The 12,863-nt window shown below is 39.5% G+C and overlaps 1 protein-coding gene across 2 annotated transcripts in view; it reads left to right on the top strand.

Annotated features, from left to right (window-relative positions):
* The window catches only part of ANKRD44 (ankyrin repeat domain 44), a 207,021-nt gene that overhangs the window by 53,876 nt on the left and 140,282 nt on the right, over nucleotides 1-12,863 (top strand). For both annotated transcript variants that reach the window (XM_017869304.1, XM_017869305.1), the window contains exons 4-7: nucleotides 5,438-5,638; nucleotides 6,008-6,095; nucleotides 8,700-8,842; nucleotides 9,942-10,154. In XM_017869304.1, the coding sequence (XP_017724793.1) occupies nucleotides 5,438-5,638; nucleotides 6,008-6,095; nucleotides 8,700-8,842; nucleotides 9,942-10,154 (645 nt within the window). The remainder of the gene's footprint in view (nucleotides 1-5,437; nucleotides 5,639-6,007; nucleotides 6,096-8,699; nucleotides 8,843-9,941; nucleotides 10,155-12,863) is intronic.

The raw sequence follows: 12,863 nt of genomic DNA, 5'->3' as shown, positions 1-12,863 counted from the left end.
TGGCCTATGTGCAGACGTGGCTGGCCCGTCCCACGTGCCCTTTCTGCTATAACCAGTTGAGAGGAGCATCAGAGGAGAACTGCTGAACTTTTCACTTCTCTATTCTAGAGACTGTCTTTTGGTTAGAAAGGTTAACAATGGTTGTATCTTGTCTTTAGAGTGTGGGAGTGAGGACATTGTGTCCATGTACGTGTTGTAGTTATGAGCATTTATTAAGTACTTACTGTCTGCTAGGCAGTATGCTAAGGACTTTTTGTATATTATTCTCTTTTAACCTCTGATCCACCCTTCAAGATGGATGCTATTGGCAATACTAATTTAGGAAATGTAATCTCAGAAAGTTAGTAGGGAGCCAACAAAGTCGATGTCACAGCCAGAAAGTGGAGGAAAGTGTGACTAGAGAAGCTGCCTACTTCACCACCATTCTGTGCTGCTTTCTTCAGTTCCCATTAGCACCCTTACGGAGCCTGTTCTAGCCAATAAAGCACATCTATTTTTGGCTTCTGTGCAGACAGAAGACCCAACTGGTATACAGATCTTTCCCAGAGCTGAGCAGGATAAGCATTTTATTTTATAGTCAAACTTTTAAAAACTTACGTTCTACCCTTTCCTCTGAAAAACATGATCATTATTGTGGGCTTAATGCTAGTAGACAGGAGAATTGGAAACATTATATGGAAGAGTAGAATGTTATTGCTTTCTTTAAATTATCTTCATGATTATAAAAAGTTGTTCGTGTATGGAATATAGGTCATACCTGGAATAGGAAGAAAGTAAGCATTTATAATCTATTAGAATTTAGACGAGTGGTGCTCAGTTTTAGTGCATTTAAATTATCTGGGGTGTTTGTTGAAACTGTCTGTTCTAAAACCTCACCCCTAGTGATTCTGAATGAAGCCTATGAGTAGGCCCAGAAATTTGCCTTTTCAAAAGAAGATTCTGATGCATGTTGTCTACAAGTCACACTTTGAGACCTGAGATTAAACACTGGTCATACTTTAGTGTCTGCCTTTCCTAATGGTTAAAGTCAGCACTTCTTAAATAGTTCGTTTAGAATTCTTTCGTATCCCAAAGTCTCCAGCGAACTGCTTTTGCACTCCTAGTTCTTAGAATAACTGTGCTGTAGTAATAGTTAAAATAATGGGTGAGTCTTTTTGGTGCTTGGTATTTTGGTACGTTTAGAGGAACAATCCCATTAATTAAGCAAATTGGTGAGACATCAATTTATACAATTCTTACAGAATATGAAATTGCTACAATTGACATAAGATAGAAGCCTCAAATGATTATAGTAATATAGCAAAAGCCTTCAGGACTTAAGTGCAGCCTTAGGGACATCAGCCCACAGTAATGTACTGTTAACACTTACAGATTATTACTTATAGACTTTGCTGATGATTACAGCAATATATTTATTCTACACAAAGTTATTGAATATACACTATGTGCAAAGCACCTGCCAGGCTTTGTGGAAAATACAGACAGTTGTATAACATTTAGACCCTTATCTAAAGCAACTTGTAATTTATAAAACTTGACATTGCTTATGGCTGCAGGGACTATGTGTAGTCATAAACAGTTATTTTTTCATGAGTAATTTATGACCACTGAAATGCAATGCACATTTGAGAGTAAAGAAACAAATATTAAGGATGATAGTTTCTAAGACACATGCCTCCTATTCTCATCTTTTCCATGTGCCACAGTGTATGTTTCTACTTCTTATTTTAAGGTTGAAGTGGCCTTTTGTTAAATAAAAAGAGTCGTAAAAAGTAGAAACTGACTGACTGCAAATGTCATGTCCAGTTACCTCCCATATGACATCCCATGACAGCTCCTCCTTTCTATTATTTCTGCATCCTGTATAGGATGGCCTGCTACAGGATGTCATCCAACAAGGCCTACAGTCCTAAAACAGAATGTTAACTGGGCTGATGCCTCCATTTGGGGGAAATACCAGAATCTTCACAGGTGTTTGTTCATTAAGAAAGAAAGAAAGGGCCAGGCACGGTGGCTCACGCCTGTAACCCCAGCACTTTGGGAGGCTGAGGCAGGTGGATCACTTGAGGTCAGGAGTTCAAGACCAGCCTGGCCAACATGGTGAAACCTTATCTCTACTAAAAATACAAAAAAATTAGCTGGACGTGGTGGCACTTGCCTATAACCCAGTTACTCAGGAGGCTGAGGCAGGAGAATGACTTGAACCTGGGAGGCAGAGGTCGCAGTGAGCCAGGTTGGCACCACTGCACTCCAGCCTGGGCGAAAAAGCGAGACTGTATCTCAAAACAAACAAACAAACAAGCAAACAAACAAAGGCTTTGAAGGAGTGTGATGATTCACAGTGTGCCTGCACACTGGGGCTGGCCTGTGAGCTTTTATCTTATCTATTGTGAAAAGAGTAGGTGGTCAGAAACTTTTAGATCAATTTGATAATTTCATGCCCATTAACTTTAATAATAAAATAATTACATTTATAGTTTTGTCTTGTTTTATTTCATTTTATTATTCTACTGATTTATTGTATTTTATAAAAGTATTGGCTCAAAAGTGATAGATTTGAAATAACTTTTTAAAAAACTGGTTCTTTACCACAGATAGTTTGAAAAGCACTATTAAAGAAGCTTTTCTTGATGGAGTAAAGACTTAAATGTAAAACTCAAAACTATAAAAACTCTAGAATAAAATCTAGGCAGTACCATTCAGGACAAAGGCATAGGCAAAGATTTCATGATGAAAACACCAAAAGCAATTGCAACAAAAGCAAAAATTGACAAATGAGATCTAATTAAACTAAAGAGCTTCTGAACAGCAAAAGAAACTGTCATCAGAGTGAACAGGCAACCTACAGAATGCGAGAAAATTTTTGCAGTCTGTCTATCTGACAAAGGTCTAATATCCAGAGTCTACAAGGAACTTTAACAAATTTACCAAGAAATAAACAACCCCATTAAAAAGTGGGCAAAGTACGTGAACAGACACTTCTCAAAAGAAGACATTCATGTAGCCAAAAAACATGAAAAAAAGCTCGACATCACTGATCAGTAGAGAAATGCAAATCGAAACCACAGTGAGATACCATCTCACACCAGTCAGAATGGAAATTATTAGAAAGTCAAGAAACAAGAGATGCTGGTGAGGTTGCAGAGAAAAGGAAAGCTTTTGCACTGTTGGTAGGAATAAATTAGTTCAACCATTGTGGAAGACAGTGTGGCGACTTCTTAAAGATCTAGAAGCAGAAATAGCATTTGACCCACCAATCCAATTGTAAATCATTCTATTATAAAGATACATGCACGTTTATGTTCATTGCAGCACTATTTACAGTAGCAAAGACGTAGAATCAACTCACATGTCCATCAGTGATAGACTGGATAAAGAAAATGTGGTACATATACACCATGGAATACTATGCAGCCATAAAAAGAAACAATATCATATCCTTTCCAGGGACACAAATGGAGCTGGAAGCCATTATCCTCAGCAGACTAACACAGGAACAGAAAACCAAACACTGCACGTCCTCACTTACAAGTGGGAGCTGAACGATGAGAACAGAGGGACACATGAGAAGGAATGACACACACTGGGGCCTGTCAGTGGGGAGAAGGAAGGGAGAGCACCAGGAAGAATAGTTAACGGATTAATACCTAGGTAATGGGTTGATCTGTGCAGCAACCCACCATGGCACATGTTTACCTATATAACCTGCATATTCTGCACATGTACCCCGGATCTTAAAAGTTGAAAAAAAAAAAAAACTTTAACAGAAAAAAAGAATATTTTCTTGATTCAGAAAGTGTTCAGCTTCCCTCCTCCCCACATTAGTTTCTTTTTTACCATGTATATTTCTGCCAGAGCAAGCTCCTGGGTATTAATTTTTAGCCGACATGTGATACAGGAGAAGGCAGACTTCTTTAATTTAAAAAAATTAATTCCCTAAATAGCCATCAAATTACTCTGTTGTAAAACCAAGTTAAAGAGCTTCCAAGCTTAAAACTTTTAAAAGAGAAATGCAGTTTTAAAAGGTAATTATCTGTTTTAATCAAAGCTTTGTTTTGCCAAAATATTATATTAAATTTCTATTATATGTATTAAGCCAGTGTAGCAGACTAAAACTTTAGGATTTAAAAATGTAAATAACTAAATAGAATTAACTGTTGAATCTATTTATGTCAGGATGCTTGACTGAGACTATTCACCAAGTAAGCCTAGTAGAAAATGGCCTGTTAGAAAATGCACGAGCCCATAAGTCAGCCAGGTTGACAGGTCATTGCCCTGGACTTCCGTCATCTTACCTATAAAATAAAGCTGCCTATGAAATGAAGGGGTCAGCCCAGATGAACCCCAGGGCCTTCTCCATTTCTAATATTCCATACGTCTGTGAATTTAATTCCATAATCATTTTAAACTACTGTATTTTTTTTTTTTTTTTTTGAGCCAGGGTCTTGCTCTGTTGCCCAGGCCAGAGTGCAGTGTTGTGATCACAGCTCACTGTGAACTGCTGAGCTCAAGAGATCCTCCCACCTCAGCCTCCTGAGTAGCTAGGACTTAGAGGTCCACAACACCACTCCTGGTTGGTGCAAAAGTAATTGCGGTTTTTGCCATTAAAAGTAATGCACTTATTTTTGCACCTGTATATATGTTTGTCGGGTTTTTTTTTTTTTTTTTTTTTTTTTTTTTTTTTTTTTTTTTTTTTGTGGGTTTTTTTTTTTTTTTTTTTTTTTTTTTTTTTTTGAGACAGGGTTTTGTTATGTTGCCCATGCTTGGCTTCTGTGTTTTTAAGAGCTGCATGGATGACTCCATTGCATACCAGAGTTGAAAGTCATAGACCAACAGGCTAGGGAGCTGACTGGGCCAATAGAAGAAAAAACATGGGAGGTGGAATGTAGGTGAAGGAACTCAACAATGGCAAAAGAAGTGACACATTCTAACATGGAAAAGATGGAAACAACTCATAGCTTTAAGTTGAGATGGTAACACAGACGTTACTTTCCGTCTTGACCACTTGTTGATCACACGAGGCTGAGGGTTAAAATGTTGGCAGAGAGAACCAAAGATTTATAAACTGACCCAAGAAGGTCTGAGGCCTTTTTGTCTATGGATATTTTACCCTGGCATGTACACTCACATGCAATGTTCTCATTTGGCCTAAGAGTGCCTTCTACATTGTAAGGACATCATCATATACTTAGAAGGTTTATTTGATTTTAGAGTTGTGCCAGGGCTCTTGGCTTGACAAAGAAAGGTAAAGTGATTCTGTCTTCATCTATGCCACTCTTTTGATCTTTATCAGATATTACCTGGCTTGTCTGGAGCCAGCCTGTAAGGTCAGGTGACCTTTCTCTCCATAGTTCCAGGGTTCGGTGAAGCATCTTACAGCACTAAGTATTGATTGAACATCTGTCAGTGACCTCTGCAAACTCTGCTTTTGTTGTAGGAAGCAGTACAGGTTTTGATTAAGCACTCAGCTGATGTCAATGCAAGGGACAAGAACTGGCAGACCCCTCTTCATGTGGCAGCAGCCAACAAGGCTGTCAAATGTGCAGAAGTGATCATTCCCCTGCTGAGCAGTGTCAATGTCTCCGACCGAGGGGGGCGCACAGCCTTGCACCATGCAGCTTTGAACGGCCACGTGGAGGTGGGTATTTTTATCATTCAGAATTGGAACGCTCCCTCCAGGCACTTTCAGCCACAAGTGGAAACTGATCTTCTTGCTGAGATATTAAAGAATGTGATGAAAACATTTGTACACCAAACCTTCAGCATCTATATCATTCTCAACTTTAGAGCCACAATGAATTGAAAAAGTAGGCTGTCACTTCAGTCTTTTCCTCTGACACACATGATACAGTTCCTGCTCTGACATCATATTTCTACTTTGTCAGAACTCCAGATCTCTGACCTGCCTTTAGATTTCATGTTAATTTGGCTCAGATCACCTGCAGGCAGTGAGGAGGCCTCACCATTACAGAATGTATGCTTGATTTCATTGTTGGTTATCTTTCAGATGGTCAATTTACTCTTGGCCAAAGGGGCAAATATCAATGCATTTGACAAGAAGGACCGGCGTGCTCTGCACTGGGCAGCATACATGGGTAAGGATTCCATGCATGGAAAGCAAAGTACAGATAGCCTTAACTCAATAAGCCACGGGTCTCTTGTTGACCATGTAGGTTTTCTCCAGTCTGACTTCTTTTCAAGTTTGGGTTGCAATTGAATGAAGATTTGGTACATTTTACTGGCATGCATAGTGGGCTCCAGTTGGGCAGTTGCTTTGTCAGATATTTATTTATCCTACAAAGAAGAGGAGGAATGAATCATGGTTTGGGCCTCTTTGAATGTGCTTCAGTCTGGATTGGAAAGCTGCACAGATTGTGCTTATTTTAACTTGTCATGGCAGTAAAATAAGGTGTTTTAAAAAGAGAGAGCACTGGCTAGGAAAGCAAGGACACAATTTCCATTCGTCTTTTTTAATTTATAAATATTTTTGAAAGAAACAGGAAGAAAGGAAGAAAAGACAAACCTCTGGCTATTTTATAGGTGGAGGGCACCAGAAGTACTGAGGATTATCCTGATAGTCCACTGACAACCAAACTAAAGCCTGCAGCCCTCATTTCTGCCCGCTTGGGAGAGGTCACATTTCTAGGTTTTTCCTTTTCACTTTTGTTGGCAAATCCCACTGACAAATGATAGATCTCACAGTTTATTCTAAGTGTAGACTTGTGGGAAATGAAGAACTAAGATATTTCCTTTGTGTTTCTAATTGGAGAACATCCTGCTATTAGAAAAATAGGATTCTATCAGCACCAAGTTGTAAACAACCTGAATACCCATCCCCAGGAGACTGTTTTGGTAAATTCTGGAAGATCCACACAAGGGGACACTTTGCAGTAACTACAGTGATGAGTCCATGAGTGTCTATTAACACAGATTCTGTGATATGTTAAGTGAAAGCATATTATAAAGCAGTATAAATAAAATAATTCTCATTTTCATTTAAAAATCTGTATAATAACAAACCTGGAAAATATTATATGCAAGAATTTTAATTGATTGTCTCTGGGGATTTATGATTGTGGATGATTTTGGTTTTCTTTTAATACCTTTTGCCTTTCTGAATCCTTTTAACAAACATATGTGCCTTTTATCATCACTTTAAAATTAACATTAATTGTAGGGAGAAAGAATAGGTTGGGGCAGGGATCAAATAAAGTATGTGGCTAAAGATGGGTCTGAATGAATCCCTGTGCTTAAAAAAACAGAATCTTAAACTTTTACAAGCATTAGCATGTTTTTTAAAAAACATTGACATGGATTTTCGAGTTGGCTGAAGCGTATGAAATGACTAGGTGGCACCTGCAGGACTGGAGCCAGTGACTGCGGGAGACAGCTGTGTAGGTCGAACACACACTAAGCTAGTGTGGATAGGACTCAAAGAATGCGAAGTTTCAAGCTTGTTCTCTGCTGATGTATATACAGTTAAAGCATTTGGATAAATGACTCTAAAGAAATCAGGTCATTGTTTTGTGTGCTATCAGGATACAAATAGGAATAATAGGCAAAACCAGGGCAAATAGCTTAAGACAGCACCACTAATAATTGAAAAAAAAAATTTCTATATACAAGTCTTGGGGAGAAAAGAGTCAAATTTTAATAAAACAAGCCAATACTTCCCCCGACTCCACCACACACACAAAGTCCTGGAGTCAGTACTTGTCTTCTACCCTTCAATTTTCAGCCGTATTTAGAGCAATGATCCTGAAGCACTGAACAGTCTTCAGTGCTGAAAGAAAGGTCAATGCTTTTTTGTTTGTTTGTTTGTTTGTTTGTTTGTTTTTTGATACAGGGTCTTGCTCTGTTGCCCAGGCAGGAGTACAGTGGTGCGATGTTGGCTCACTGCAGCCTCCGCCTCCCAGGTTCAAACGATTCTTATGCCTCAGCCTCCTGAACAGCTGGGACTACAGGCGTGTGCCACCATGCCCAACTAAGTTCTTAGTAAAGACAGGGTTTTAGTAGAGTATTTTTAGTAGAGACAGGGTTTCACCATGTTGTCCAGGCTTATTCTATATATGGTGAATTATGGAACAGAGTAAATATTGTAGAAAACAATGCTAACAGGAGCTAAAACTAGAAGGGTTTTCTGTTTGGCCTCTAATTCATGAGGATACTTTTAAGTTGAGCCATATGAAATTGCCATTTTTGTGGGTCCAAATACAGTTAAGCAGCAGTAATTTTATATGATTAAACAGTAATCTATGGTCATTTTCATTAATTTTTTTTTCTTTTATCAGTTTTTCCTAACTGAATTGTCATTGTTAAACTTTTCAGTGAGGAATGCCAATTGTTTTCAAAAGCATTGCTTTTATTTTAACACAACATTTTTTAAGGCTCTCTACTGATATCTTGGCAAAACCTCACCATTATTCATTAGCATGGTAACAGGCATCACCTAGATCTCCTTGAAGAGAAGGCTCATATGAATCATCTTTTTTCTTCCCACAGCATTTACATTATGCCTGACTATAGGAGGTACTCAATAAATATTTGTTGAATAGTTGCCATGAATAGTTTCCAGTTTTTACAAATAACTCAGCAAAATACTGGTGGCAATAAAAGCTAATAGTGATAATTTAGGTGAAATGAATCAGCAAATTGTCCTATAAAGGTTAATGATGTTTTCTGCTGCTTTGTTTGTAAAGGCCACCTGGATGTTGTAGCATTGCTCATTAACCATGGCGCAGAAGTGACCTGTAAGGATAAGAAGGGTTATACCCCTCTGCATGCTGCGGCCTCCAATGGACAGATCAATGTTGTCAAGCATCTCCTGAACCTGGGGGTGGAGGTGAGCTATAATGAATGCATCACTGCATGGCCTGTGTATTTGTGAGATTTCTGTTATTCTAAAGTTAAATCCTGTTTGCACTTTAATTCAAGGGCAGGGGAGTTGTTTTCTAGCATCCTGTCTTTTTAAGTTTTTTGTGGGCAACTGGTAAAGGGCAGTGGGGGCATACACTAAGCAGAGGAAAACTGGAAACTGAATAACTTTCTATATCAACATAGATAAATATATAAACATATAGATTCTATGTAATATATATTAACCAGTTGTTTTTAAAGACTGGCCAAGGTTCTGCATCCCACCTTCCGAATGTAGCCTTCTAAGTCATGACTTACAGCAGAAATGAATGAATAAATGGCAGAGACAAACATCAGCAATGTCTACTCTTGAGCTGGAGAAGTTGGACTGCTGCATTCTCCTTCTGCTGGTAGAACAGGAGCAGTGGTGAGGCTGGAACATCCTGTCCCCCAGGAAAGGAAAACTAAGTTGCTATACGACCATAATGATGAAACCAGGCACCCAGGGCAGGTCTCAGAAAGCAATAGAGGGCCATGGACGAAACACACCTCCTGACGGCACCACTGCTCTGCTACTAAAATGGAACCTGGTGAGGTGTCAGGCTCCAGAGCAAAACAGATATTGGGTTCTGACCCGTCTTCCGTGTTTAGGCTCCACAGCCACCTCCCCTGCCATCTCCCCAGCCACCTCCCCTGCTATCCCCTACCATTTCTTGAGGTTTGCTGTGCCCCAACCCTAGAGTGTGGGACTCTTTTTGTTCTCTTCTGATTTACTTCTCTTTTGGTGTTTTGAAAGGAGCTTTGCCCTTCACCTTTTATCCCTTTGTTAGCTGAAAAATACCTCTCCCCAGGATGAAACTTCTCTCTCTCCAGTTCATTTTTTGCCACATTGACGTTTTGCTGATGTTTACCATGGGGTGACAAGCATTCCCAAGATGACCACACTGGGGCAAGAGTAAGCTCTGAACAATTATATTGACGGATGGCTATTTCCTTTCTCTAGCCACAGCAATTATGCTTTTTGTGGAAAATGGAGTATACTGGCTCCAATGACTTGAATCACCCTGTGTTGGACTCTTTTGCAGATTGATGAAATCAATGTCTATGGAAATACAGCGCTTCACATCGCCTGCTACAATGGACAGGATGCTGTGGTTAACGAGTTGATTGACTACGGTGCTAACGTGAACCAGCCAAACAATAATGGGTTCACCCCTTTGCATTTTGCTGCTGCCTCCACTCATGGTGCTTTGTGTCTTGAATTGTTAGTAAACAACGGGGCGGATGTTAACATTCAGGTATGACACTCTTGGTCTCTGTGTTGAATGCCTTTTCATTGAGCTTCTGTTTGAGCAAAATCAACTGCTGCAAATGATACCATGTTTTAGTGAGTTGGAACCCTGAGCACTTTGACTCACACAGTCTTGTCCTGGATTTGGAGGCCATAAAAAAAGTTGTGTGGAGGCTGAGGCGGGTGGATCACGAGGTCAGGGGTTTAAGACCAACCTGGTGAAGATGGTGAAACACCATCTCTACTAAAAATACAAAAATTAGCCAGGCATGGTGGCGGGTGCCTGTAATCTCAGCTACTCAGGAGGCTGAAGCAGAGAATTGTTTGAACCCGGGAGGCGGAGGTTGCAGTGAGCTGAGATTGTGCCACTGCACTCTAACCTGGGCAACAGAGCAAGACTCCATCTCAAAAAAAAAAAAAAAAAAAAAAAAAAAATAGGTTGTGTTATTTTTATCCAGGAGTGGTGGTATCAGCTGAGAGGTACCAAGGCTCCAGCCGTGTGTTCTTTTTAGCTTAGTGAATGTGTCAGGACAAATACTGGATCTCTAGGATGTTGACTTGGCCCAGAAGCTAATACTGAAGTGAATGTTGAGCTGATAGGGCAGTGCTGCTAAGAATTCAAAGGGAGGCCTAATAATGAATGTGGGCCTGTTTCCAACTCCAGTGTGGGTTTAGAGCTTCTCAGATACCTTCTTCTTCTTCTTTTATTTTTTTTTTTGAGACCGAGTTTTGCTCTTGTCACCCAGGCTAGAATGCAATGGCGCAATCTCAGCTTACTGCAACCTCTGCCTCCTGGATTCAAGCGATTCTCCTGCCTCAGCCTCCCCAGTAGCTGGGATTACAGGCATGCACCACCATGCCCAGCTAATTTTTTGTATTATTAGTAGAGATGGTGTTTCACCATGTTGGCCAGGCTGGTCTCAAACTCTTGGCCTCAAGTGATCCACCTGCCTCAGCCTCCCAAAGTGCTGGGATTACAGATGTGAGCCACTGTGCCTGGCCAATACCTTCTTAAAGCAAACCCCAAATAGTGGCTTCAGTGATGTAGCACTGAGCTGGTCGTCACAATCATTCCTTTATTCCGCACATTTACATCAGAATGCCCTCTGTTTGGTACTGGAGGAGTGCTCCAAGATGAGACTCAGTCTCTGCCCTTAAGGAATTTATAGTGTAGTAGGGAAATAACATGCCCTCAGGCAATCATGAGCAAGAGAAGATATCATGAGAAGAGTCATAAAGCATTGCAAACTGTAAGAAGCAAGTGTTGACCTGTTTTTTGCTTGGGAATAAGAAATGGAGATCGATTTTGAGCAGAGACTTGGAAGATTGATGTAGTTGAGTTGAGGAGGAATAGAGATAATTTGAGAGAGAGTGTTCCAGATAGAACAGCATGAGCAAAGAGGGATGGGAATTCTGGATAGAAAAACCTCTAGGTTAACTCATCAGCTTGCCACGTGACAGATAACCAAGGGGAACTTATCACGTAGCATTCATAATTTGGGTGACATCACTTGAATGCATTTAGATTGTAGCAGAATATCCTAAGCTGTGCTAGGAAACCTTTTACTCAACCCAGGCTTCCCCTCTTCCCGGCACACAGGGCTCCTTAAGTAAGGCCCCAGTGTATTCTGTCTCTGGTTTTGAAAAATACGATTTCTAAGGTGTAATTTCAAGAATATCACATCAATCTATTTTAATAACCTTCTCTATTCACTATTAAAATCTTTTATTTTTTTCATAATTTCTAGTAGTGGTGAAAGATGTGACAAATTTTCAGAATAGCAATTGATTGTCTTGAATAGAGTATAATTTTATGAACATGCCAAGTGTGGTGGCTCGGCCTGTAATCCCAGCTCCTTGGGAGACTGAGGTGTAGGATTCCTTGAGCCCAGGAGTTTGAGATCAGCCTGAGCAACCTAGTGAGAGCCTGTCTGTAAAAAACTTTTTTATTTTTAATTGTATGACAGAAAGGAGCCAGAAATGAGCTGAAATGTGATTTGACCAAGGAAGAGGACTCATCTACTGGATGATTTTGAGCCCAGGGAGCTTGGGCCTCTCCAGGATCTGCAGGCCACTAATAATTCTAGGGGCCATATGATCAGACCTGAGCATTAAAAACAGTAATCTGGTCATAGAACACCAAAGGCAGGAAACATAAAGGAAAATAATCATATATATGACTACAAAAAAAGTCTTAAACATTTGTATAACAAAACAACAGCAACAAAACCTCTAACATGAAATTCAAATAAGAACAACTTAGGGAAAATTTTCTTCAATATACATGATAAGCAAATAGTTAATATGCTTGATATATAAAGAGCTCATACAAATCAATAAGAAAAAGTGATCACTACTAGAAAACATGGAGCAAAAGTCAGATCACAAGCGAGAATAAAAAGTACATTAAACTTGTGAAAACTAGTATTACTGGTAATTAGAAAATACAAACTAATACAAAACGTACATTTGTGTTAAAGAATGGCAAGTATCAAAATGGCTAATAATACCTAGTATTATTCAATGAAAAAATAAAAATGCGATAAAGAAATGTGATCTCATTTTTTAATGCCAAAATGTTACGGTTATGTGTGTAGATGATGCAAAGAGCGAGAAAAATCTCTGGAGTATGTACCAATATGCTAGCAACAATTATCACTGCAGAGAGACAAAATTATGATTTAGGTCGTCCTTCCTTCCTTCCTTCCTTCCTTCC

Source organism: Rhinopithecus bieti, unplaced genomic scaffold (genome assembly GCF_001698545.2).
Source record: "Rhinopithecus bieti isolate Rb0 unplaced genomic scaffold, ASM169854v2 scaffold_2572, whole genome shotgun sequence".
NCBI lineage: Eukaryota > Metazoa > Chordata > Mammalia > Primates > Cercopithecidae > Rhinopithecus > Rhinopithecus bieti.
Note: the sequence above shows the minus strand (reverse complement) of the source record. Positions and strands in the feature narration are given on the sequence as shown.